This window comes from Brassica napus, chromosome C8 (assembly GCF_020379485.1).
Source record: "Brassica napus cultivar Da-Ae chromosome C8, Da-Ae, whole genome shotgun sequence".
In the NCBI taxonomy this organism is placed as follows: domain Eukaryota; kingdom Viridiplantae; phylum Streptophyta; class Magnoliopsida; order Brassicales; family Brassicaceae; genus Brassica; species Brassica napus.
This window is the reverse complement of record NC_063451.1, coordinates 7,375,091-7,399,479: the sequence shown is the minus strand read 5'-3', so window position 1 is coordinate 7,399,479 and position 24,389 is coordinate 7,375,091. Positions and strand designations below refer to the sequence as shown.

Sequence of the window (24,389 nt, the reverse complement as noted above, 5' to 3'; positions counted from 1 at the left end):
CCTTCTCTGAATCCTTTTATTTTTTTTTTTTTTTCTCGATTTTTTTTTGTTGTTTTTTTTGGGCAAAGTGTAGGCAAATAGTGGGGTCATCAGTAATGTACCTAACCCTCGCTTCCAACGAAGTGTGACCATTTCTTTCAATTAGAATAGTGGGGTCATCAGTAATGTACATACCCCTCTACATCTCAGGAAATCATCTCAATATTTTCTTCTTCTTTCTTTCTGGATGTCGAAGAGAGGAGAGACGGAAACAAAAAACATATAGAATTTTACGTTTTAGACCTTAAAAAGAATCATATCCAATGTATACTGAGCCCCAAAACAAGCAAGTTGAATTGATTAAGGTTGGAAGTCAACTTCGGTTCCTTCAGACTTTCTCAGCTAGCATGGATTTTATTGGTAGGTGATCCACTTTGATGTTTCCATTCAGTACATCATGCAGTCAATAACCTCAAAGAATGGTGCTAGAGAATGGTTAGATAATGAGTAAAATTGAAAAATTTCATCGTCCCCCTCTTGGCTTTATAAAACTCAACAAATACTCATTAAATAAAAATCAAAACAAAACACAATATCAGTAATACCTCCTTCAGACTTCAACAACACTGTCCCAGTGTTATACAGTCTAAGATTGGTGGGAAAATAAATTATAAGAAAAAATTTAACAAGGAAAATCGGCATACCTGCTCGCTGGATATGAGTGTTGATCGACACAGTCAAGTGACGATCGATCGATCGATTCTCGTGATGGTTCGTCGTTCGACATTGATCAGGTGTCTTTCGATGCTGAGTGCAGGTTTGTCTTCCTCAGTTCTTTTTCCCGATGAACAGTATCGATCGGCGCTGCTACAATATTGTCACTGTTCATCATCTTTTTTCTTACCTGAAATAAATAAACACGAAGAAGAAATATAAAATAAACAGCTATGTCTGCTATGATTGGACAATGATCTGATCCCCATAATATCATATACTTCACATCAAAATGAGGAAAATTCTCATGAAAATCCTCATTTCAAACAGCTATGTCTAGGTGGTGTCTTACCGTTGTTCTTCATGCTCTCTTTCCGACCCATGATAACATGTTCCAGTAAATGGGAACTCCAACATCCCACAATCGCTTAGCATCTGCTTAAAAGGTAGAAACAAGCTGTCAGAACGTTGTCTTCCTCCTTCTTTTTCATTATGACTAGTGTTCATTAAAATCTCATATCATAAACCAAGGTCATGTTCTTATTGTTGAGAAACATGTAAGACGTTCTAACATAGTGTCCCCATAAACAAACGTCAAAAAAAAACTTTTATTCCATCAATGACTGTCTCATTGTCAATCATTTTGTTATTCGAAAATAAAATATTAACTTGAAATTTAACCACAGAAAAAAGAGCTAATCCTCCGCCGAGACCAAGTGGCTCAACGGTAAACAAGTGATCAGATCCTACAGTCGGCCTGAATGTTTTGCAACAGAAGCCTCATGTTCTTCGTTTCAGAAAGGAACACAAGTCCTGCTGATGGTTTTGACACACTCCGTGATGGACGTGTTTTATGGGGAGTTTATGAACGTGTTTCCTATAAGTTTCTTGGCGCATTAATTTCCAGGAAGTTTCTAATAAGTTTGTTTTTCCCTATGAATGTTTGTATTTCAGGAAAGTTTCCCTTTATTTTCGGATATTTATAAAATAAATGTTTAATTTTTCGTAGTTGATTATATATTTACATTGAATATCCTCTATATATTATTGGAAAAGCATTACAATATTTTATCTATGTCACATGTCATCATTAGAATGCTTCTCAAAAAATCTCTAGAAAACATGTTGGTCCATCTAAACATATATTATACTTCTCATTAGACTAATCATAATTAATTAATAGTGTACAATTAATATTTTCATTCTTTCCTTAAATTGTTTTTCAAAATTACCTAATATGAATAAACTATATATATTACAATTATTAATTTTAGTAATAATGATTTGATAATAATTTGTATATCCTCTATCTTTTTTGTTTAAATTTTATATTATTAAAATAAATTAAATAATCACATTAACCATATAATAAAAAATTAAATTTTTTTCGTATATGTTATGTTTTGAATTTTAAAAATGATTATAAATTACTAAAACTGTTAAATATCTCACACTAAAAAGTTTATGATCAATGGTTTAAATTTTTTTATTTAACAAGATACAAATGATCATAAAACCATATGAGTAAAAAGTCTCATTTAATAGATATTTACAATAATATATATATATATATATATATTAAAATATATACCTATACAATACATAAATATTTCAATTCCAAAATTTGCATTAAACAATAATTGAGAATACAATATTTTAATTTCAAACTTTACAGTGAGTTTTTAAGAACGATTGTAAATTTTATAATTATTAAAAGTTTTAAATTGAAAATTTTGTTATCAATGATTTAAAAAATGTATTATAAGGATATACAAATGATCATAAAACCATATGATTAGGAAATCTCACTTAATCGATAATCATATTAAAATATATTATATATTTATGTTATATATCATTTAAATTTAATTTTATGCCATAAAAATAGATAAAAAAAAAATTATCTGGATTGAGTTACCATAAAATAATTTTAAATAAATAAACAAGAGTGATTGGTTTGCATATGCATTACGTGGATCATATAATATGGCATAAAGGCATCACTAATTACAAAGATATTGGTTCAAGAACCCGAAAACTATAAAATCTTACAAACATTGTTTTTGTTTAGAAAGAAAGTTAAATTATTCATCTTAAAACACTTGTACAATGTATGTAACATTTGTTTGGTTTGATATTTAACCTACTTTTACATGAAAATCAGAAAACAGAGTATGCTTTTATGCTCTTGTTCCAAACCATGTCACCATTGCTTTGTCAAAATCTTACAACATTAACATGAACAACTGTACTTTGCCGCATGGTGGTTTAGTTCATGCTGTTGTGAATAAGATATGCTGTAGATGTTGTACCATATCCATAAAAAAGCACGGAGAGTCATCCTTTATGTTCCATATTCCCCATGAAGCTACTAGAAAATGGGTTATTGAGAGAGGTGTTTGGCACATTGATGACTGTATTATTTGTAGCACCATGGTCTCCTGCTACAACCCTCAAAAGTCAAGAGATTTCGACTTTGCCAGTTTGGGTGAATATTAAGAATATCCCGGATAGGTGTTATTCTTGCTTAGGTATCAGCCACATAGCTTCAGGATTAGGGGAACCGATTCTAACCCACAAACCTCGTCTTGAGCCGCAAATGTGTGAGGCAAATTTTTTGCTAGAGATGGAATTAGAGAAGTCATTCCCTAAATTGATTGCTTGTGATGACAAGCAAGGTAACATCTATTTAGTTGAAGTTGAGTACACTTGGATATCTTCAACATGTGTGAGATGTGGAAATTTGGGGCATAAGGAGAAGATATGTCGTTTACCTCCTAACACTCCACAAACTATCAACAACATTGACCGAGGTGAAGACACCTCAATTGTGCCTGTGGTTAATATAGAATATCTCTCGCAAACATCTTCACCTATGGCCACTACTCTACTAAAGGAATCTGCCACCACTGATACCCAACTTGGTGTTCAAAAAGAAATCAGCAATGATCAAGATTTACCACCAGTTATTGAGGATCCGGTTGCATTAAGTCATTTACGTCTACACCAACAAGACACCTCACAAGCAAAAGAGGTTCCTCTACAACAACAAGATACCTCACAAGCAAAGGAGGTACTTCTACCAGAAACTCAGTCTATTACCACACCATTAGCAGGGGGTTCCCTAGCTCCAAGTTCCAAAAAATTTATGGAGACTTCTCCATCCAACATTAACATCTCTGAGAAACCTTTCTTGGAAGATGATGCTTTAATTGATTCGCCTCTTGTCATACAAGATTGTGGTACTTTTGCGACTTCAGATTTGGGTTCAGGTTTTGAGATAGGTACTTCTCAAAGAATCCGAGGAGAAAGGTCAATAAAACCCACTAAAAAATCCAAGACATGCAATAGGAGGAAGCCGACGAGGCTATCTACCTCCCTACCTACCACCATTTTAGAAGTTTCTAGAGTCATCTCAAGATCTTCTTATCTTCATTTCTCGTATGTTTGGTTTCAAATGTATGGCTTCTCAATTGTAAGATCTTTTCTAACAATTGTAAACTTCGTTACTTTTAAATTTAATGCATCAAATTAATTTAGTAAAAAAAAAAAGCATGAACAAACGAAGATGCATACTGGATTTGGTTTTTTTCAAGGGATCAGTTCACCTCTAACAACCAAAGAGTCACAAAGATGGAAAGGGGTAGACTCATCCCTCAGATTTACTCAACTTTGACTACATATGCATCAAAATCACCAGCAGCTATAACGATCAAAGTATTACAAGCAAGAATACAAAAACCATATATTACGTACGTACGCATGAGTCGTTTTACCGTCATACTAAAAAGCATGGCAGGTGAAACAACCACTAAGGGAAGAAATCTTCGTCTTCCCACTTCTGCTGAAAGATAAAGCCTTGCCACGTGATGCGCTTGGTGCTTGATTGTCTAACACTGACCTCCTCATCTCCTCTGCTTTCTTCTCTGCTGACTTCACTTTTCTCATTATTCTCGCCATGGACGATGATCTTTTCTTTTCCAACTTCACCTGAGAATAAATATTTATTTAAAAACGGTAACTTTCTATGAGTGATATTGTAACGACCCGCTTCCAGAATATTTTTAAATTTGAAGGAAATAAATCGTGAGAGGTTTGATTCATCAAGGAGTCTATTTTTCTAAGTGTGGAAACACTTATATCCATGAAGGTTGGAATAATAAGTTATACTTTGACAAGTTTCGGATCATTAGTGAGCTTATGGAACGAAATTAAAATGGGCTGAGTGACTGTAGAACGATCATTTCATGATCGGAGCATAAGTAAGGAAAGGTCGAGACCGCATGGCTAATTAATGAATGTTAGACTACTGGACAATGCGGGTTCCAACTAAGGAAAGTTTGACTGGTCATCTTTGGGAGAATTTTACGGAAGAAAGATCGGGATATCGAGATTCATATAAGGAAAGAAGCGCATAGATTCTTTGAGTATTGATGGCAAAGTTTGACCAAGCCAAATAAGGAAAACAACAATAAATTTTTGCGGCTTGGTGAGCAAGTCCAAGAGCAATATAAAAAGAGACCTCCAGCTCTCATTCTAGACACAACTCAAAAAGCAAGTCTTAGGGAGTCTAGAGAAAGAACGCAGTCTTAAAGAGAGAGTTTGGGCGGTGAGGATCGAGCAAGGAGGATCGCAAGATTCTTCGCCGGAGAACACAACTAGGTTCAGAGTCTTCGATCTTTTAAGATCAATACAGGTGAGGACGTGATTCGTGGCAGTCCAATAAGAATTATTTTTTTCTAGTTTGATTCAGTAAGAACGTGTGTTTGATTGGATAGAATTCGTTTATGGAAAGTTTGTTCATCGTGTTCATAGGAAAATGTTTGATAGAATTCGTTTAAGGAAAGATCGTTCTTCGTTTTCTTAAGAAATATATGATAGGAATTGATTAAGGAAAGTTCGTTCATCGTGTTCTTGAAAAATGCATGCTATGGATTATCGAGTTATGTTAGGATGTTTATGTGAGAAATGAACGTTTGATCTTGAGAACCTAGGTCAGGAAATTATAATGCGTTTAAGGAAAGAATAATTGAAATGTAATATAAGGAAAAGGTTAAGGAAAAAGGTTAAGGAAAAAGGTTAAGGGAATGTAATGGACCGACGGGTCACAGGTTGGCTACGGCCGCAGGTTTGGCTTCGGCCGCAGGTTGGCTTCGGCCGCAGGATTATGGACTTTCGGGTCGAAAGGTTAAGAAATGTTAAAGTAATGGAACTAGTTAAGTAAAGGAATGATAGAACTGGATGCTAGGGTGTTAGTATTGATTGAGTGTTTGATTATTGGGCTGTAGTGGGCGGTATTGAGCGTCTTCACTGAGTACTTTTGTATGCTCATGCCTCCTTTTGCGATGCAGGTAAGGTTGGTTATGTAGACCGGAGCGCGAGGCTATAAAGACCATCGGCAAGGGTGTTTTAAACGTGGATAATGTTGAGAGGTTTTGTAAAAGATATTTTATTGTAAACTACATGATTTTTAATACTTAGTATCGGGTTTCATTTATAAAGTTGCAGTATTTCTCATGTTCATCCGATAAAAATTTGACTCGATCTTTTACTTAGAAATTTTCACGTGTTTTCAAAGATTCACGGGTTGGGGTGTTTTAGATACACTCAAGCAGGCCGGTCCTAGGCAAAGCCAAACGAAACACTCCCTCTAATCTCCATAATTTTTAAAGAAAATTACATAGAAATAAGCACCTAAATTTGTAAAAAATAATTTATTGAAATCTTTACTAAACCGTGTACGGTTTCGACCAGGCCATGCACTCAATCAATGACTACACCATGTTGAAAGTGTTCTTATGGTTGAAGACCTAGCGCTTCAGGTAAAAAAAGTGAAACAAGATGAAAGAAAAAAACCTCAAGCTTTCTTATTTCTGCCTCCGCCTTAGCTTTCTGCAAATTTTGCCAAGATATGATTCTGGCTTCCTCGGTCTTTACCCTACAAAAGTATAAACCTTTCAATACCAACTCCAAATTCTAAGTCATGTGCATTTGAAGGAAAATTTATAAGACTTTGACAACTTAGAACATACCATGTCAAGCCTTGAGGATCCCTGTCTTGTCCATGCAAGTGGTCTCGCATGTTTGAGCTATCTCCATGGTACAAACTTCTATGCCTCTTTGACCACCGAGTTACAGTCACCTTCTCATCAACCTGTAAATCCTTCGCTTCTGCTCTGTTGACACGAGCATTCAGTAGTTCCACAATTGATCTTGCTGTCGGAGAGAAGGAAGATAACGAACACTCTCTCTCAGGAGATAAACGGATGCTTCCCTCTGGACTCATCTGTGTCGCCATATCCCTTCTTGAGACAGCTCGAGCATCACCAGCCGCATCCTTAATACTTTCATGTATGTCATCTGTACACAGATTTCGATTACATTCAATACTCGAAAGTAGTTCATTTACATAGATTCATTCGATCTCTGTGTAATACCTTGTGGCGCAAGAGTTTGAGAGCAGCCATGGATGCTAACAGACCTAGCCATACAATGATCGGTTTTTTGAGGAAATGCAGTAGAGCCGTTTTGCGGCAACACACGAGCTGAAAACGGAGAGGTTGATGTTAAACAGCCTCTGTTCCCACCATGAACCATAGGTACAGCAGGAGAATACAAGGAGTAATACGCAAGTCCTGGAGGCCCTAATGGACCGCTCTTTGATTTAGGGCGCCGTGACGCTGTAAACGAAGTGCGTGCAGCTTCTTCTCTAGCGAGAGGACTAAGTATCCATCTCTCAGCATCTTCCCACTTGGAAGGAACTGTTCTACCACTGTACAAAGGTAAAAACGCAGCGTTTGGTGGACTTCTCCCTATGGCCACGCGCTCTGAGCTCCAACCCTTTTGCATAGTATAAGTGGGAGTTCCAGGACTAGGAAACACGCTTGATTTATTAGTCGAAACCGAAGTTTTCTTACTGAGATCCAGTGAAGTAGTAGCTGTAGCTCTTTGGTTGTCTAGCATTTTCGCCACAGCCTCAGATCTTGATTTTCTTTCCTGGCATTCTATAAAAAAGAGTTGAGATTAGTAAAAATAAAACAATGTCTGGTAAGGAACAAGAAAGAGACTCACCTCTAAGAGCTACAGAGAAAGAGCTTCTTGCTGAATCAAGGTTCTGGATTTCATCTTCTTTGTTCACCACACACTCTTGTTTCCAAGCTTAGATTTTAAAAAAAAAAGTAAATAGGGAAAAGTTGTTTTTTTTGAAAAAAATTTCCAAAAGCATAATTGAATCTATTTAAGACTATTATTGTCACTTGTCTTGATTTCCTCAGACAAGTTTTGAATTATTACCTTTAACTTTAATTGATTTTCTAGAGTTGCGACTGTTCTTACACCCTGTTTCACGCTTGTCTGGATCTACCCGTTGATCTCGCTCCTGTCACCTCAAATCATGTGAGCAAAAATTACAAATTATTTATTTTTGCAAGATCTAAGTAACGTTTGTTTCAGTAATGAACAGTGACGAAATTAAAGAACCACTTTTGCATGATTTTGTTTTAGTTTGACTCAGTCAAATTAAACGCGTATTCATAAATGTCGTTAGTAAAAATAACGAACTCAGATTTACAGTTGACGAAGACAGTAATGCGGAAGTACCAGGGAGGGAGCGGAGAGGAGAGAGTCGCGGTCGTGAGCGTCGGAGGTTAAAGAGCAGCGATCGACGCTGACGGAGGCGGAGGAAAAGAGGCTGAGATTTGATTCTGGTGTGAAGTTCAAAGAGTCCGGGCTGGAGTCTCGCTGAGATCCTCCGGACGCCGTCGATCTCGCCGGCCGCTGTGTCTCAGACGGCATTTGAATCTTATGAGATAACTGAGCTCTAGCTATGTAGAGAGAGAGAGAGAGAGGAGAGAGAAATGCTCGTGGGAATCTGGTTTCGTGACTCGTATGGAACAAGGAAAAAATATGATAATGATGTGTCTTTGACTTGAGAGAGAGAAATACGACCTTTTACACTATTCTTTTTACTCATTTTTGAGCTGTCTTTTGGAGCGTGGTAGATTCGATTTTAATCAACTGTAACTGTTGTGTGTTTTTTCTTCCTATGATTTTTTTTTCATAAAAATTATAATAGATGGTAAAATAAGTTTTTTGTCAGGCCTGTCTTAAAGAAATTATGGACCCTGAGCTTCCTAAAGTATAGTTATATTTCTGTAAATTTATGGAGATGACTAAATTCAGACCGATCAGCTTATGCAATATCAGTTATAAGATCATATCCAAGATCATCTGCTCTAGACTAAAAAAGTTCCTTCCTAAACTAGTTTCGGAGACTCAATCCGCCTTTGTGGCGGCGCGACGCCTTATATCAGACAACATACTTTTGGCGCAAGAGGCCTTTCATGCACTCCGTACGAATCCCATGTGTAAATCAAAGTATGTATATGTCAAGACCGACATGAGCAAGGCTTACGATCGTGTTGAATGGAACTTTCTCGAAGCCCTCCTTCTCAAAATGGGCTTCGCGGAAAAATGGGTTTCTTGGATCCACTGGTGTGTCTCCTCGGTCTCTTATCAAATCTGACTAAATGTCGAACCTAAAGGAAATATCCAGCCAGCTAGAGGATTGCGGCAAGGCAGCCCTCTTTCACCTTTCCTCTTCATCCTGTTGACTGAGGCACTCATTTCGCAGCTTCTTGCTTCATAAGAAAAAGGTAGAATTACAGGTTTAAAGAGAGCCCGGGCGAGTCCAGCGATATCACACCTCCTATTTGCCGATGATAGCTTATTCTTCTGCAGAGCGGATGTCCAGCAATGTGCTGAGTTGATAAGGATTATCAATCTCTATGGAAGAGCCTCGGGTCAGCAACTTAATCCATCGAAGTCTTCTATTCTGTTTGGTACTAAAGTAGGCCAAGAAGTCAAAGCTGCTACAAAACAACTTCTCGGTATATCTAAAGAAGGTGGGATGGGCATGTATCTTGGGCTCCCGGAAAAGATTTGTGGATCGAAAAGACAAGCCTTTGCTTTTATTAGAGACCGACTAAATGATCGCATAAATTCTTGGTCGGCAAAGTTGTTATCTAGGGAGGTAAGGAAGTACTCTTAAAGTCGGTGGCACAAGCTTTGCTCACTTATGTGATGTCTTGTTTCCTGCTGCTAAAGGACATAATTATCAAGCTACAAGGTGCAATAGCAAAATTCTGGTGGAGCACTAAGGTGGATAACCGAGGTCTTCACTGGATAGCCTGGGAAAAAATATGTGTTTCTTTTGAGAAAGGAGGGCCTGGTTTTAGAGACCTTCATAATTTTAACATGGCACTTCTAGCAAAACAGATGTGGAGGCTTCTCCATCACCCTACCTCCTTATTAGCATGGGTTCTCAAAGGCAGGTACTTCCGACACATTAGCCCAATGGAAGTGAAGACATCCAACTCCCCATCTTATGGGTGGAGAAGCATCCTAGCGGCACAAGACCTTCTCCGCGAAGGTTTGAGGAAAACGATTGGATCGGGGTATAGTACTCGAGTATGGAGCGACCCGTGGATCCCGACTATCCCGGCGCGACCAGCTTTAGACATTGGGGTTTATCGTGATCAAAACCTCTTTGTTAATCAGATTATACACCAATCCTCCAAGCAATGGAGAGTAGAAGTTTTGGAAGCCTTGATAGACCCAGGAGATGTCCAACTGATACAAAGCTTACGACCTAGTGATAACTTCAGAGATGATGGGTACTGCTGGATCCATACGAAATCAGGCATGTACATTGTAAAATCTGGGTATAAGCTAGCAATGCAACTGAAAGAAGAGAAAGTGAAAACCGCAGTCACAGAGCCATGTATTAACCCACTACAAGCTATGATCTGGAAATTACAAGCTCCCCGGAAGCTTAAACACTTCCTCTGGCAAGCTCTAACGGGTTGTATGGTGACCTGTGGCCGCCTGGCTAATAGACATTGCGGCACTGACAGGTCTTGTCCCCGATTCGGAGATTTTGAGGAATCGATAAATCACCTCATGTTCCTATGCCCACCTGCACTCCAAACCTGGGCTCTCTTCGATATCCCGACGAGTCCGGGGTCTTTCCCGAGTGATTCCTTGTTTGAGAACTTCGATTATCTACTCCTCCGAGCAAAGGAAAATGGTACACCGCAAAATTTGATAGCTCGATTGCCATGGATCGCATGGTTCATATGGAAAGCTAGGAATGATAAAGTTTTCAACGGCAACGATATTATCCCACCAGATACTGTGTTAGATGCTACCCGTGAGGAGGAGAACTAGAGGGTTGCTCAAGTGTTACCGGGAAACGAAGTTACCGGAAGAAACCTCGACTTAATCACTGATATTCTAGAGAATGAATCACCATTACCAAGATGCCTAGTGGACGCATCCTGGGTGACAAATTCGACAGATTCTGTAGGTGGTTTTGTCTTCGATCTGGTGAGTGGAACGCATATGTATGGTTCCTTTGGTATGGACCAGGTCCTCTCTCCTTTGCACGCAGAGTTCACTATCTTGGTCCTTGCAATGAAAAGCTCCCTGCAACTAGGATTTACATCGATGTCCTTTCAAACAGACTGTCTTCAGCTTGTTAAGCTGATCAACGATGAAGAAGATTGGCGAGCTTTGGCTTCAGAATGGAATGAATTTATTCATCTACTATCATCTTTTATAGTTTTCTCAATTTCTTTTATCGCTAGAGAGTGTAATGTAAGAGCAGACCTTCTTGCTAAGGAAGCTCATCTACAGAATTCTATATTTTCCCATGTAAACTCTGATATTCCAGGATGATTAGCTCACAGAGCCAACCTCTTCCGGCTGAATTAATAATACATGGTGTTTGCTGTTAAAAAAAGTATAGTTATATTTCTGTAAATTTATGAATTAGGATCCTAATCTATATGTTTAAAAAAATTAGGACTCTAATTTTTTTAAGAAATTTTCAAAAAGAGGACCTTGTGCATTTGCAAGTTGGGGCACTTCCCAAAAATCGGTATAGTTTTTTTTTCAATACTAAAGAATCACAAATAAAATAATTCATTTAATTATTATAAAAATCCCACAAAAATCTTCCAAACACTTCCACTTTAAACCTCTAAATATTATATTTCCATAATAAACAATAAAAATTTAAATCATTCTTCTGCGGATGGTGGCGACGGGTCTTACAGACTTCAATCGTTGATGGTTCTTCATTTAATGGTGATAAAGTTCTTGCTGAAAACTATGGTTTACTTTGAAATACAACATGAAGCTCTATAGTACAGTAATCTCTTTGACTATGTTATTATCAATAGAACAATATAAATAGTTGTCTTGTTTCAATGACTCCTACTAGAGTATTAAAAAAAGTGGCAGTCGTTCTCAATTCAGTCTGAAGCATGGTGTTTTTGGATTAATACGAAGATTATTTCCCTTGCGATTCAACTATTGCATAAGCAAATATGAAGATTTTACATGAAGGATCTTTAGTCATCCATACGCAAAATAGATATGTGCTAGTTTGCTTTAAATCTCTATTGGTGTATCATTTTTCTACATTTGTTTTGGTAGTTTTCATTTGTTTAAAATTCTTTGCATAAAAAGCTTAATAATACAATCAAGTGTAAAAAAAACCTTAAAGCATTCTTAACAAAAACTATGAAAGTGCTCTCATGTTTTGTCTAATATTAGGATGGACATATTTGTAAATCTCTGTTAACTTCGTAAGTAACTCCATCTCCTTTGATAAAACACGTGCCCTTATGGTAATTACTTATATTTTTTTAACGGAGCCATCGTAAATGTTGTGAAAGAAAAGAATAAAAAATCTCCAACATATGGTACAACCAAAAACAAGATTCTAAATGTTTTTGGAATCTTCAACCAAAAACAACATATAATAAACTATTAATGTAGTTTTAGCACTAAATGTTTTTGGATCTTCGACCAAAACACCAAATATTACACTAAAAAAGATATTCTTCATTATTATGTAATTAAACAAGATTCTCTTAGTTTTTAATAGTTTACTAAAATATTTATTATTGATGACTAAAAGATATTAACTAATATCAAAATTTTAATTTAAAAAACATTTTTAACTCAATTTTTTTTAAAAAAATATTTCTAATTCAAACATAAATATATTATATGAAAAAAATATTAAATATTATTATTAAAACAAACTCTTAGATTAAACAATTAAAAACACATAACAAAGTGAAATTACAACATACTACATTCCGAAGTATTTCGAAGTTCGAAATGAGCATATTGATCTTTGATTTGCTTATGACGAGCTAAAAATTCTTGAAATTGAGCAACATCAGCACTTGTCATCTCAACTTTTGCATTCAAAAATTTATGGTATCACTCAAATTACCCTATGAACAATTTTACTCTCTCAAATAAGAAATTCAGCTGTAGTATTTAGAGACCAAATCCACTGGGAGCGTGTGCACACAATAGACTCAACAATATCACAATTAAGCTAGACAAATAGGTGTAAAGTAGTAAATTATGTAAAGCAGTAAATCAATTGATTTGTTGTGAGAATATACAAGAAAATAGCTAGATTTAGAGTTTCATGCAATCATGATTATAATTATTATTGAAGCTAAGGGTATGTGACTGAAAATTCTATAAATCGAGTTCTAATTCAAAGATATCCAGCTCTTGTTGCGAGTCTAATCAGATGACTAAGTCCACTGCTCCAGCTCTCGCATGTAAACATGGATCGAGTGTTGATCGATACTATTGACTAGGTATCGATTGATACTTTCTTAAGCAAGTGTTATCGTCATAATCGATATGTTCACTAGTTTCCTACACCAGCTATCGCATGTATTTAACAACTTAGTTCAATATAATTAATTCAGGATATGATCCTACTTTCGTTGTTTTCAACAATCCTAAAATCAGAGTTAGTTAGCCTAATCACTCGGATGATGATTGGATCAGCAGATGGTAGGCTGGTTTTGTCAACTCATTTGCCGTCGGAAATTGATTCTAAAAGAACGTATTTGTGTAACTTTTTTTCTTTTTAGAATAGCTCTGGTGGCTACATTTATGTCAAGTCTGTTGGGCCGTTGTACCTTTTGATTTGATGGCATAGTTCTACCAACAAGAATAGTAAATGCCAACGAAAGACGTTTGAAAAAAAAAAAAAAAAAAAGAAGCAAACTCCATCAGAATATTCAAACCCTGCACACAAAGTGTGTACCGTGTCTCTACTTCGACACATAAGTTCAATGTAAAAGTTTCATATCATATAAATGCTAAGGACTGTAAACAGTGAAAATGGTAATATTCTGATGACGTAATTCCTCCTCTCCTGCGACGACCATATCTTCTAGAAAGTTCCATCCATAATTCCAACTCAAACGAGAAAAATGATTGTGAACGGACCTTGTGTGTCTGAGTTTTAACTTCAAAACCTTGTAGGATGTATCCAAGAACGTTGTTGAGTTTGAGAATCTACAATAAAGCTTTTCTTCACCTGTTCTGCCTACGTTTGCGAAAATGTCTGAGGATGAAACTGTCTGCGTAGAGAGGATACTTCTTCTTTATTAGACCTTTGATGCATTTCCAATACGAAAAGTCAACAACTTCTCCATCTTTTCGAACTATAAACAAACATCGAGATCTCTCAAACTCTGGGTGATGCCCAACCTGCAATGAGAAAACCAAAGCAATCAAGATACTAAGACTTGATGCAAAGGACTTGCATAAGAGACAAAGAACAAACTGAAAGTGTAAACAAATGCCAAGTTTTGTCCAAAGAAACCAACTTTCAGAAGAAGCATAATACATACCATGATAAAGTCTATTCCACATCCGATCTTCTTCTCAACTTCAGGGTGATAAGGAAGCAGCATCTGGACGATTGTTCTTTCGTGCTCAGGGCTTAGCCTATCCTGGTTTGCGTATCTGTAATTTAAAACGCCAAGCAGAGATTCATAATACGATCAACTAGGGGGATCGTATGCGCAGACATGGAGCAAATGTATCTTCTGTATAGATCCAATACTCTAACATCATTCTACTCTTTTGGTTTCAAAACCTAATCAAACAAATGAACATATAAGCAGCAGTAACAGTCGCATATTTCTTTTTGCAATTTAACATCCAAATCTATAACAAATAACAAGAAATGCTTCAAGATTACGAGGATTCAAGTTAACAGAGAGAATCTCGAGTTCAACAGTTAGATAACAAAGTAATAATATATGATTATGCCTCCTCAATGCTTTTATAGTAGAAAGCAGTTATCGAAATAATGAGATAAGATGTTGGAAAAGAGGAGCCTGGACGTACTTTCCGGAGTGAAGAATCATCCTCACGAAGCCAACGAGAGGAACCGTAACCTCCAGAATTTTATCTTCCCAATCCACGAACTCATCTCCTTCCTCGGAGCTTTCCTCTTCCTCAGACGAATTGAGCGGCCGACGAAGCAATTCCGAGCCGTACGACTCCGTGTCACCGATCCTAGCGCCGTCCGATTCCGTCCGCAGGGAGCGAACTCGAGGCCATGCTGAGTCACGCGGGAAATAGAGAGAGAGAGGCGAAGGAGAGAAGGAGAAGATGAAAGCTCGTCGGCAACGGAAACAAGTTGAAGCCACTGGCGGCGTCGAGGAAACGGAAGCCAAGTTCATTCCGGAAGAGAGTTATGGAGTAGAGAAAGAAAGTAAGAGAGAGCTAAACGGTTACATTATCCATTCGCAGACGTGTACCGTGGAAAACTTGCCACCAGACGATTAGCAGTGACGAAGTTCGCGATTGATTCTGTTTGGGCTTAATGGGCCTCATCGTTTTTTTTATCTTTTATGTTTTTGTTAGTATATTATTTGTATATGTATTCGATTTAGTTTTGGTTGGCCCAAAGTCTGTTTAGTTCTTATAGCAGAGTTATTAACGGAATATAAGAATACATATCTTAACTTTTAACTAAAAAAGTTGAAAACCGGTCTTATATTCCGCTAATAACCCCACCCTAAGAACCCCCGTTAGAACATGATTAACCATAAATTCCATATGATTTGCTTAATGACTATTTAACTAATTAATTGAACTTTGATTGTACTTAAAAACTCTAGTGGAGCATATTTGCTAAATATATGGTCTATGGAGCATATTTGCTAAATTAAACAATTAATTAATCATTTTCATCAGCCTCGTCTCATATTTACCAGACCATCTTCTCTTTACCTCAGCGTCTGACTCCACACAAGAAGCCTTCATCATCTCTTGTAGTAACTCCCGAGTTTCATATGCATTTCCCTTCAGACGGTATGCAGATATTTGATCATGATGACCGACGATTCTCATGTGGCTATGCCTCAGGTTTGATCTATTTCTACGGTATGTGGACTGAATAAAAAAGAGTGCCCGTGATATTTAACCCTAAAACGGGACGGTATGAGACCTTACCTTATATTTCAAGGTAAAGAAGGTCGTCTAGCGTCTTGGGGTTCGATCCGATTGACAAACAATTCAAAGTATTGTTCATGGCTCATCCATGTTGTTCTGATGATCACAAAATTAGGACACTGGGAACTAGAGGAATGAGGTGGAGAAAGATCGAATGTTCCTTAAGAGTTGAGATCAAGAGTGAAGGGGTATGCATTAATGGAGTTTTGTATTATTTAGGTTACATGTGGGAGGAAATGTATGAGGCTACATCTAATTATGTGATAGTTTGCTTTGATGTAAAAATTCAAATTTATATATCCAGAAAGTTTACGTGAACTGATAAACTATAAGGGTAAGTTAGGTGTGATTTACAATGACGATTTCACTGATGATGCCATTGAGTTGCGTGTGTGGGTTCTAGAGGATGTGGAGAAACAGAAGTGGACTAAGTATGCCTACACTTTGAGGAGTGATAAACTCTTCCCGCATTATGCTTCCGAGGTTGGAGTGATTTCTACTAGTGAAATCATGTTGTCGATGGCTGATTATGCATCCAAACAACCGTTTTATATTTACTACTTCAATCCTGAAAGGAACACCATTCGACGTGTTGAAATCCAAGGTTTTGGACGATACCACGAAGCTTCCAAAAATCCTAGTAGAGACTACATCTTTTTAGACGATTGTAGTAGATTTTGTACCTTTGTAGACCATGTTGAGAATCTTAATGTTAACGATCCAACGCTACTAAAATCAAGCATCTATGTTCCATGTGTATAAAGAAGAAGATGAAGAAATATAAGAAGAAGAATATGAGGATGATAAATATGGTTTTCGACGTTTTATGGTAAAAAGAGGAAGAAAGCAGATGGAGATTAAACCAAGTTTAACGGAGCCCCGGATAAACTCTCCTGGTTGGGAACAAAGAATGGATGCTACACAACTAAGTCTGGCTATGCGACAGCCCTCTCCTCTAGAACGGATCCCACAGAGATCTCACAAGATGACCGTTTGAATGGAAGAAAGCGGTCTGGAATTTGAAAACATCACCGAAGACAAAGCTGTTTGCGTGGAAGGTACTCCACGGCGCAATCCCTGCGGGTGAAGCGTTGAGAGCCCGTCAAATCAATGTTGATGGCTTATGTTAACGATGCAACCTACCTGAAACTATAGATCACTTGTTCTTTCACTGTACTTTCGCAAAACAGATCTGGTCATCAGCACCTGTTTTCCCAAGTATTGAGTACAATGAATCTATAGAGTTGAGGAAGATGTGGATAGAGCTGGTGACAAGAAAGAATTTACCTCCGACCGGCGTAGCAGCGGGCCAGCTGGCTCCTTGGATCCTATGGAGTATTTGGATAGCAAGGAACAACCTAGTCTTCAACGATAAGCCTCTCTCAGTGGCTGAACCCTTGTATAAAGCTATCGCTCTAGCGCGAGAGTGGGGCACCTGCTAGTTGTCTCCACCTCCAACTACTCGCACCTACGCCCCCCCCCCAGCGACCCACCAACGGATTGTACTCTCATCAAAACTGATGCTTCTTGAAGTGAGAGTAGAAACATTGCAGGTTTAGGCTGGATAGTGGAATCACAAAACAGAACTTCCCAATACTATGTTCCTGCTCACTATGTGAAATCGCCTATGTGAAGCGTTGGCTCTCTAGGAAGCTCTTAGCAAATGCAGAGAACTTGGACTCTCAAGAATACGGTGTGAATCGGACTCAGCTGTGCTGATGAAAGCCATTAAAGCGGAAACATCTTTGGCTGGTCTCTATGAGATCTTGGCTGATATTCAATCTTTAGCTTCCTCCTTTGAATGTATTTCCTTTCATTGGATCTCACGTTTGAGAAATGCAGAAGCTGATAAGATAGCAAAACAGATCTTGTCTGTTGAACTGGCCTTAATGGCTTCACCTACTACTTTGGTTTGAGTATTTAATATAAGTGTGTTTCAAAAAAAAAAAAAAAAACAGATGGAGATGAAGGAAAAGGAGAAGGAGAAGAAGCATATGAAGGAAGATGAAGGTAGGAGAAGGAAAAGAAAAAAAAAATTCGGAAGAGAAGATAGAGCCGATAATTGGATTTAGGTGAATGCAATGGGCAAGTCATTTTGTGTTTTGATCTATGGGTTTATGCTCTTTATAACTATTTTAATAAATCAAGTTTTCATTTTAAATTCTCCATCTCTCTTCAGTTTCTGAATCAATAACATCCGTTGTGTGTTAATGAATACTACGCAGCGATTGTTGAATGTATATAATCGATTACTGTATGTGTCTTCTTGCCAGTGATGCTATTGAGTTCTATGATGAGAACGTAACTCTCAACTTGGTTTAAGCAGAATTTACCAAAAAGAAGTCTGCAGTGTTGTATTAGCTTTTCTGTTTTATTTTTCTTTTGGTAAAAGATCCATCGGCTTCTTAACGTACATTGTAACCATTACCCACCAAGAAAAAGAGTTGTTTTTTTTTTTAATCAGTCATCTTTTTAACTCAGATATCATGATCAAGTTTGTGTGGACTCTTCATGGTTTGTAGCCACGGAGTGGGAAGAATCTTGTAGGACTCGAATCTTGTGTGGCCATATGAGATGTTCAGTTGGAGGTTACCAGGCTTGGTAAATTTTCCTGACAAACATGCACGTTGACTCTTGTCTTGGTGTGGATGTTTACATCTCATCCGCTCTTTCCAGGATTCTCTTCCAGAAAATTAAAATCATTTATTCTTAATTTAGTTAGATTCTTTGATGCTAAAAAGAGGTTTTGAGTTACCCTGAAAAAGCTCTTTATGCTCGGCGAATCATTCTCACGATCACTATCTCAGAGAAACTTCATTCTTGCATCAACTTCCAAGAGATTTTGAATGTGCACCAGGAACTTTTTGTAGCCAATGCTGGCTTAAACCTTTCGTAGGCCCGGGGCAAATTTTAAAATAGACCCCCTAAACCATGAAATTTGTTTTATTCCAACAAAATATAGTGCCATTTGTTAAAATAAACGAAAAGCAAATGCCTAACATATTATCGTTTTCACTCTAATAAATAATGTATAACCAAAAAAAACTAATGTTGTCATCGCCTGAAAAGAAGGATTTATGCTATCAAATTTTGAATTTTCATTGTCACTTAAGCATGTCACAAAATTTACTTAAAGTACTCTTTCATAATTAATATATAAGTCAGGTAAATAAAAAAGAGAAAATTAATAGATGGATTTTGGAATATGAATTTAAATGATCATAAAATATGATTTAAAAAAAACAGTTGGATTGTGTTATAATCACCAACGTTATATACCACGAACTTTGTTTTTGCTGTGCTTTTCGTTAGAGCTTTCTACTGTTTGAGGTTTGCTTTTCATGTCAACTTGAGCTAAATGAAGACGAGAAGACTTATTTATTTACAAACAAAATTTTAGTGTTTGCTTGGTTTTATTTAATCGGTAAATTAAAACTCAACTATTTTTAAATAGGAAAAAAAATCCTCAACTAGTAGTTTAATGTTGTAAATCATCAAACTACAAACCATTTATGTCATCCTCAGCCTATAAGTTTGTCTATTTTGGACGGAAAGGGGTTATATATAGTCGAGAAGTTTTACATTAAAAACTTGTAAAATAATTTACGTCAACTGTAATTCTTTAAATATTTTCTGTCCAAAATAGACAGAATATTGATTGAGTGTGACGTATGTTAACTGTCTGTAAAAGGATTTAAGATATTTCATAAAAAAAAATTAAGAATATAATATCCAACGATTCACCGTCTTCCAAAATTTTCTCTACAGACATTTTTTTAAAGTATTATTTTCTGTGGACAATGTACTAAAGCTTCTTCACCTTCTATTTTGCAGATAACAGTGTCAGAGCCGAAACAAACGTAGCAAAAAAAAAAAACATAGAAAATGTCTGTCTTCTTACGCGGAGGAATCGCCGGAGGATTTCATCTCCGTAGTCGTGACTCCTCAGCCGTCATCACGAAACGACGAATCTCATCCGTTGGAGCCGTAACAGGACGAAGCGTCAATCCAGCATCAGCCATTGAACAACGTGCCACATGGTTACCTGGTCTCGAACCTCCTCCCTACCTCGACGGAAAGTGAGTTCTGTTTCTGTCTTTTAACAGACAAAAGCTTTTTGACCAAATCTTTTGTTTTTTGTTTTAAATAAAAAGGTTAGCTGGAGATTACGGGTTTGACCCGCTCGGTTTAGGAGAGGATCCGAAAAGTTTGAAATGGTATGTTCAAGCAGAGCTTGTCCACGCTCGTTTCGCCATGCTCGGTGTTGCCGGAATACTCTTCACCGACGTAAACTTTAAACATTGCCTTAGTTTTGAAATGTTGAAACCTCACCAAGAAAAATGACTAACCAAGAGCTTTGTTTTGGTTGCATATAGCTACTTCGTACCACAGGGATTAGCAACTTGCCTGTTTGGTACGAAGCCGGAGCAACGAAATTTGATTTTGCCAGCACAAAGACTCTCATTGTTGTACAGTTTCTACTCATGGGGTAATTTATAAGAAAACTATAGCACTGTCTGTATATAATCTTCGACTGTCTAAACCAGAAATCAGAAAAATCGTATTTTGGTTCACAGGTTTGCTGAGACCAAAAGGTATATGGACTTCGTCTCACCAGGATCTCAAGCCGCAGAAGGAACATTCTTTGGACTTGAAGCAGCACTCGAAGGGCTCGAGCCCGGGTAATGTTTCTTCCATGATTCAACTCTTTACTATGTTTATACACCCTTAGATATTTAAGTTAATTTTGGCTTTAGATATCCTGGAGGGCCGCTCTTGAATCCGCTAGGCCTTGCTAAGGATATCAAGAGCGCTCACGACTGGAAGCTTAAGGAGATCAAGAATGGTAATAAATTTCACTAATCATTTGGTTATTTTTCATTTTGGATTGCTTCATACTACTGTGTGACATTTAACAGGTCGTCTAGCGATGATGGCGATGCTAGGGTTCTTCGTTCAAGCCTCAGTGACTCACACTGGTCCTATCGATAACCTCGTCGAGCATCTCTCTAATCCATGGCATAAGACCATCATTCAAACCCTCTTCACCTCTGCTTCTTAGTTTTACATTTCACATAGCAAATTCAATATACTGCTGGAGAAGTGTATCAATTACCTTTGTTTCATTTAAAGAGTACAACAAATCTAACCAACAAAATAAAAATCGAATTTGAAACCTACCTGTAATAAACTGGAGTTTGGTTCACTTGTTTGATTTCTTTCTTGACAAGAACAAGAAGACTTTTGGCAGCAAAGAAAACTTCTTCTTTTTCTTCTTTGTTTCAGGTGTCACATTATTACTATCTCCAACATTGTTGCTTCCTTGTTCACCAAATGCAAATGATGCTGCTGAATGTAAAGCCGATTTCGACTTGCCTAAGTCATGATTCTCCTTTACCCCACCCTCTGGACTAGTTTTTGGGCTCTTCTCTGAACTCCATTTTCGCAACTCGTGGTCCATACCAACTTTCCCATCTCTAGCCTTCTCTACTTTCCCCATTGCTTCTTTTAGTTTTTCTTTTTGAAGAGCTGTTTCTTTGTTCACTTCCTCTAGGTTTTCCAAGACTCTTGATTCCTCTTCCTTAGCCACCTCGATCTGAGCGACAATCTCTGATAGTTTTCTGTTTGCTGCTTCCTCTACCTCATGTGCCTTCTTGCTTAGCTCATAATACTCCACCACTGATACTATTATGCTTCTTGGTGAGCTACTAACGTCTTCAATTTTCTTACCACATTCAGTCTCCTGCAATGCTTTTATCGCAGCTAAGGCTAACTTCTCAGAAGCTTTAGCAGCTTCCATTTCCCTTTTTGCCTCAGCTAACTGACTTTCTATTGCAGTGACTCCTGTTCTCGCTTCGTCTGACTCTTCCTTCGCCTTTCTCAGCGCCTCTCGAGCAGCCAAGGCAAGTGACTTTGCCTCCTCTGCTTCTTTTTTAGCTTCTTGCAACTTCTTGGCTATTTCTTTGCATCCCTCCTCTCTCGCTTCTTCGCTGTTTCTCTGAACTGAAATTTCTTCTCTATATTTAGTTTCTGAGAGATCTTTATTCTCTCTTTCAAGTTCAGACTGTAATGATCCAACAATTATCTTCAACGTCTTCACCTCGGAATTCGCTTTCTCGATGTTGGATTTAACTTCCTCAAGCTCCTTCCTCGCGGAATCAACCGCTGCTTGAATGTCACTGCTGTTTCTCTTATCGTTTGAGTCTTTGTAAGCAGGTATCTCGGCCCTCAGGTCTTGCTGAAGTACAGAGGCAGTCTCTAGTTTGATTTTCACATCGTCTGCCGCGTGAATCTCTTGTCTAAGCCTCTCGATCTCCTCTTCCACCATCTTCAGCTCCTTTTCGCGGTTATAAAGGTCCTGGTCCCGAGCCATGGCTGCATCGAATTTCTTCTCTTCAGCTTCGAGATGAGCCGCTTGAGCTGACTCCAATAACTGCTTAGTAGCAATCACCTCTATTGTCAAATCTGTCATCTGCTTCTCTACATCTTTAGCTTCCAAAACAGAGTCCTCTGCTTTCTTCTCTGCCAATTGTTTTTCTTTCAATAAAGATTCATATTCATTAGTGACCGTTTCTATCTCCTCTCTCAAGTTTCTTAGCTCGGAAACCGCTGACGAATGCCTCTCTTTAGCCACCTGGATCTGCGCTTTGGCTGCTACGCTCGACTCGCCAGCTATCCCTTGCTCCATTTCCTCCACACGCAGCTTCGCAAGATCAGAGTCTTGTTTCGCTTGTTGCTCCTCTTTCTCAGCCTTTTCTAGCTCGAGTTTTAGCTTTTCTACGATACTCCTTGTCCTCTCGAGTTCCATCACCACCTGCTCCTTCGCCTCTTCCGCTACAACAGCCTGTTTCTTGTACTCAGGCATATCCTCTTGTATCTTCTCAAGATCTTGATCCACCGTCTTTCGTCTCTGGAAACAATCATATCCAATCCAAGACTTAAAGTAGAATGAACCAAAAAGTAAAGAAACCAAAAGCAGTTTAATACCTCTATTGTCTGAATTTTATGTGCTTTCCAATCTGTGATCCCACCAAACTTGGAAACCGCATCCTTGACGGACTCGAACGGCGCAGTTGTATCGATCAAAACAGGACTCGTGGGTGACCCAAAACGTGGGGATCCAGAAGTTCTCGGATGCACAAACGCTCTTGGTGAGCCAGGAACTCGAAGACGAGAGAGACCCACATCTTGGCTTCCTCTAGGTGAATCCGGCAAACTAATAATCCTTGCATCTTCTATGCTGTCGATTCTAGAGTCTAGAGAAAACGAGTCCTCGTGGTTTGTCATGACTCTTGGCGCAATGTAAACCTTTGGTGAGACTGCTTCAGCAAAAATATGTTGATCTTCTTGAGGTGGAGCATGCTGAGACTCAAGAAATGGATTGTGGTCTGGTAAGAGATTTGGTGTCTCTCGTCCATCTTCCATGGTTAGGAGATCAAGAATGGATGAATCGAATTCGAGACTGTTATTGAAAGGGGTCGAGGAATCATCATTGAGACCAGGAAGTAAAGAAAAGTCGTTGGAAACTTTATCATCATCCACCATTGTCACGAAACTGCAAATTAATTACCAAGATTTCACAATTACAAAAATCAATTCATGATACGAATCTTGTTCATTGTATCTGTTTATCAAAATAACACATGTGGTACCTTCATAAAACATGCAACAAAGTGCGAGGAGAATCTTGTGGGTAATAAGCGAGAATTAATTTAACTTTAGAAGAGATATTAACGAAGCCCTAATCTTTAGATTATCTGAAAATGAAAAGAGACAGAAGAAGAGAAAATCATCATCAGAAAAAAATTTCAAAACAGAAAAAAAAAAACCCAACAAGGCGTGGAAGGCACGCCTCTCATTCTCATCTGTTGGTCTTTAAAACCTCTTTGTTTGGTTTATTTTGGTCAGCAAAATATATCCAAGTTTATTTTGGTCAACAAAGTATATTGAACTTGTGAGTTAATAACTTAATATGGTTGTTGAATTGATACTTAAGCAGTTATCATATTCTTCAGTCATACTTAAAAGACTCAATTTACCATACATACCAATAGATTAAAAGTTAATTAAAGACAGTACTTAAACTGAAGAGAAATTGCTCTTCATATATATATATATATATATATATATATATATATTATTATTTTTTTCATATATACAAATATCTTAAGGGAAAATCAAAGTTTTTAATTTGAAAATTATACTATTATTTAAGTTTTTTGAAAATACACTTATGTATATCTGAATTTACTAAATTATCCATACTGAATATCATTATCAATTTTTATCATCATAAATTATTCAATATTAAAATTAACAGTTTTAACAAAAATTATTTG

At 37.5% G+C, this 24,389-nt stretch overlaps 4 protein-coding genes, 1 long non-coding RNA gene and 1 pseudogene across 6 annotated transcripts; 3 read left to right on the top strand and 3 right to left on the bottom strand.

Moving 5' to 3' along the window:
- Positions 1 to 4,248: 4,248 nt before the first annotated feature.
- Positions 4,249 to 8,606, bottom strand: LOC106380624. The gene is made up of 7 exons (XM_013820429.3): positions 8,293 to 8,606; positions 7,987 to 8,071; positions 7,765 to 7,851; positions 7,131 to 7,697; positions 6,726 to 7,053; positions 6,550 to 6,631; positions 4,249 to 4,683 (listed from the first exon to the last, which is right to left on the bottom strand). Exons 1-7 carry the CDS (start codon positions 8,485 to 8,487, stop codon positions 4,477 to 4,479), a joined length of 1,551 nt encoding a protein of 516 aa, XP_013675883.2. The 5' UTR covers positions 8,488 to 8,606; the 3' UTR covers positions 4,249 to 4,476.
- On the top strand, positions 7,861 to 8,384 carry LOC111207810. The gene is made up of 2 exons (XR_002660063.2): positions 7,861 to 8,088; positions 8,266 to 8,384. It is a non-coding gene; the product is annotated as an uncharacterized LOC111207810 (long non-coding RNA).
- A 5,189-nt stretch (positions 8,607 to 13,795) lies between the features above and the next one.
- Positions 13,796 to 15,412, bottom strand: LOC106380623 (protein DCL homolog, chloroplastic). The gene is made up of 3 exons (XM_013820427.3): positions 14,938 to 15,412; positions 14,436 to 14,550; positions 13,796 to 14,292 (listed from the first exon to the last, which is right to left on the bottom strand). The coding sequence occupies exons 1-3, from the start codon at positions 15,273 to 15,275 to the stop codon at positions 14,116 to 14,118; spliced, it is 630 nt and encodes a 209-aa protein (XP_013675881.1). The 5' UTR covers positions 15,276 to 15,412; the 3' UTR covers positions 13,796 to 14,115.
- Positions 15,413 to 15,418: 6 nt separating this feature from the next.
- Positions 15,419 to 17,405, top strand: LOC106377731 (annotated as a pseudogene).
- A 2,375-nt stretch (positions 17,406 to 19,780) lies between these two features.
- LOC106380622 (photosystem I chlorophyll a/b-binding protein 5, chloroplastic-like) lies at positions 19,781 to 21,256 on the top strand. The gene is made up of 6 exons (XM_013820426.3): positions 19,781 to 20,129; positions 20,205 to 20,337; positions 20,427 to 20,539; positions 20,628 to 20,732; positions 20,808 to 20,896; positions 20,970 to 21,256. Exons 1-6 carry the CDS (start codon positions 19,936 to 19,938, stop codon positions 21,110 to 21,112), a joined length of 777 nt encoding a protein of 258 aa, XP_013675880.2. The 5' UTR covers positions 19,781 to 19,935; the 3' UTR covers positions 21,113 to 21,256.
- On the bottom strand, positions 21,124 to 23,998 carry LOC106380621 (protein WEAK CHLOROPLAST MOVEMENT UNDER BLUE LIGHT-like 2). 2 transcript variants are annotated; one of them, XM_013820425.3, is made up of 3 exons: positions 23,703 to 23,998; positions 23,038 to 23,605; positions 21,124 to 22,960 (listed from the first exon to the last, which is right to left on the bottom strand). In XM_013820425.3, exons 2-3 carry the CDS (start codon positions 23,593 to 23,595, stop codon positions 21,254 to 21,256), a joined length of 2,265 nt encoding a protein of 754 aa, XP_013675879.2. In that variant the 5' UTR covers positions 23,596 to 23,605; positions 23,703 to 23,998; the 3' UTR covers positions 21,124 to 21,253. The 2 variants fall into 2 exon arrangements, with proteins under 2 accessions (XP_013675879.2, XP_048623007.1); XM_048767050.1 differs by lacking the exon at positions 23,703 to 23,998 and having other exon boundaries at positions 23,038 to 23,677.
- Positions 23,999 to 24,389: the final 391 nt, after the last annotated feature.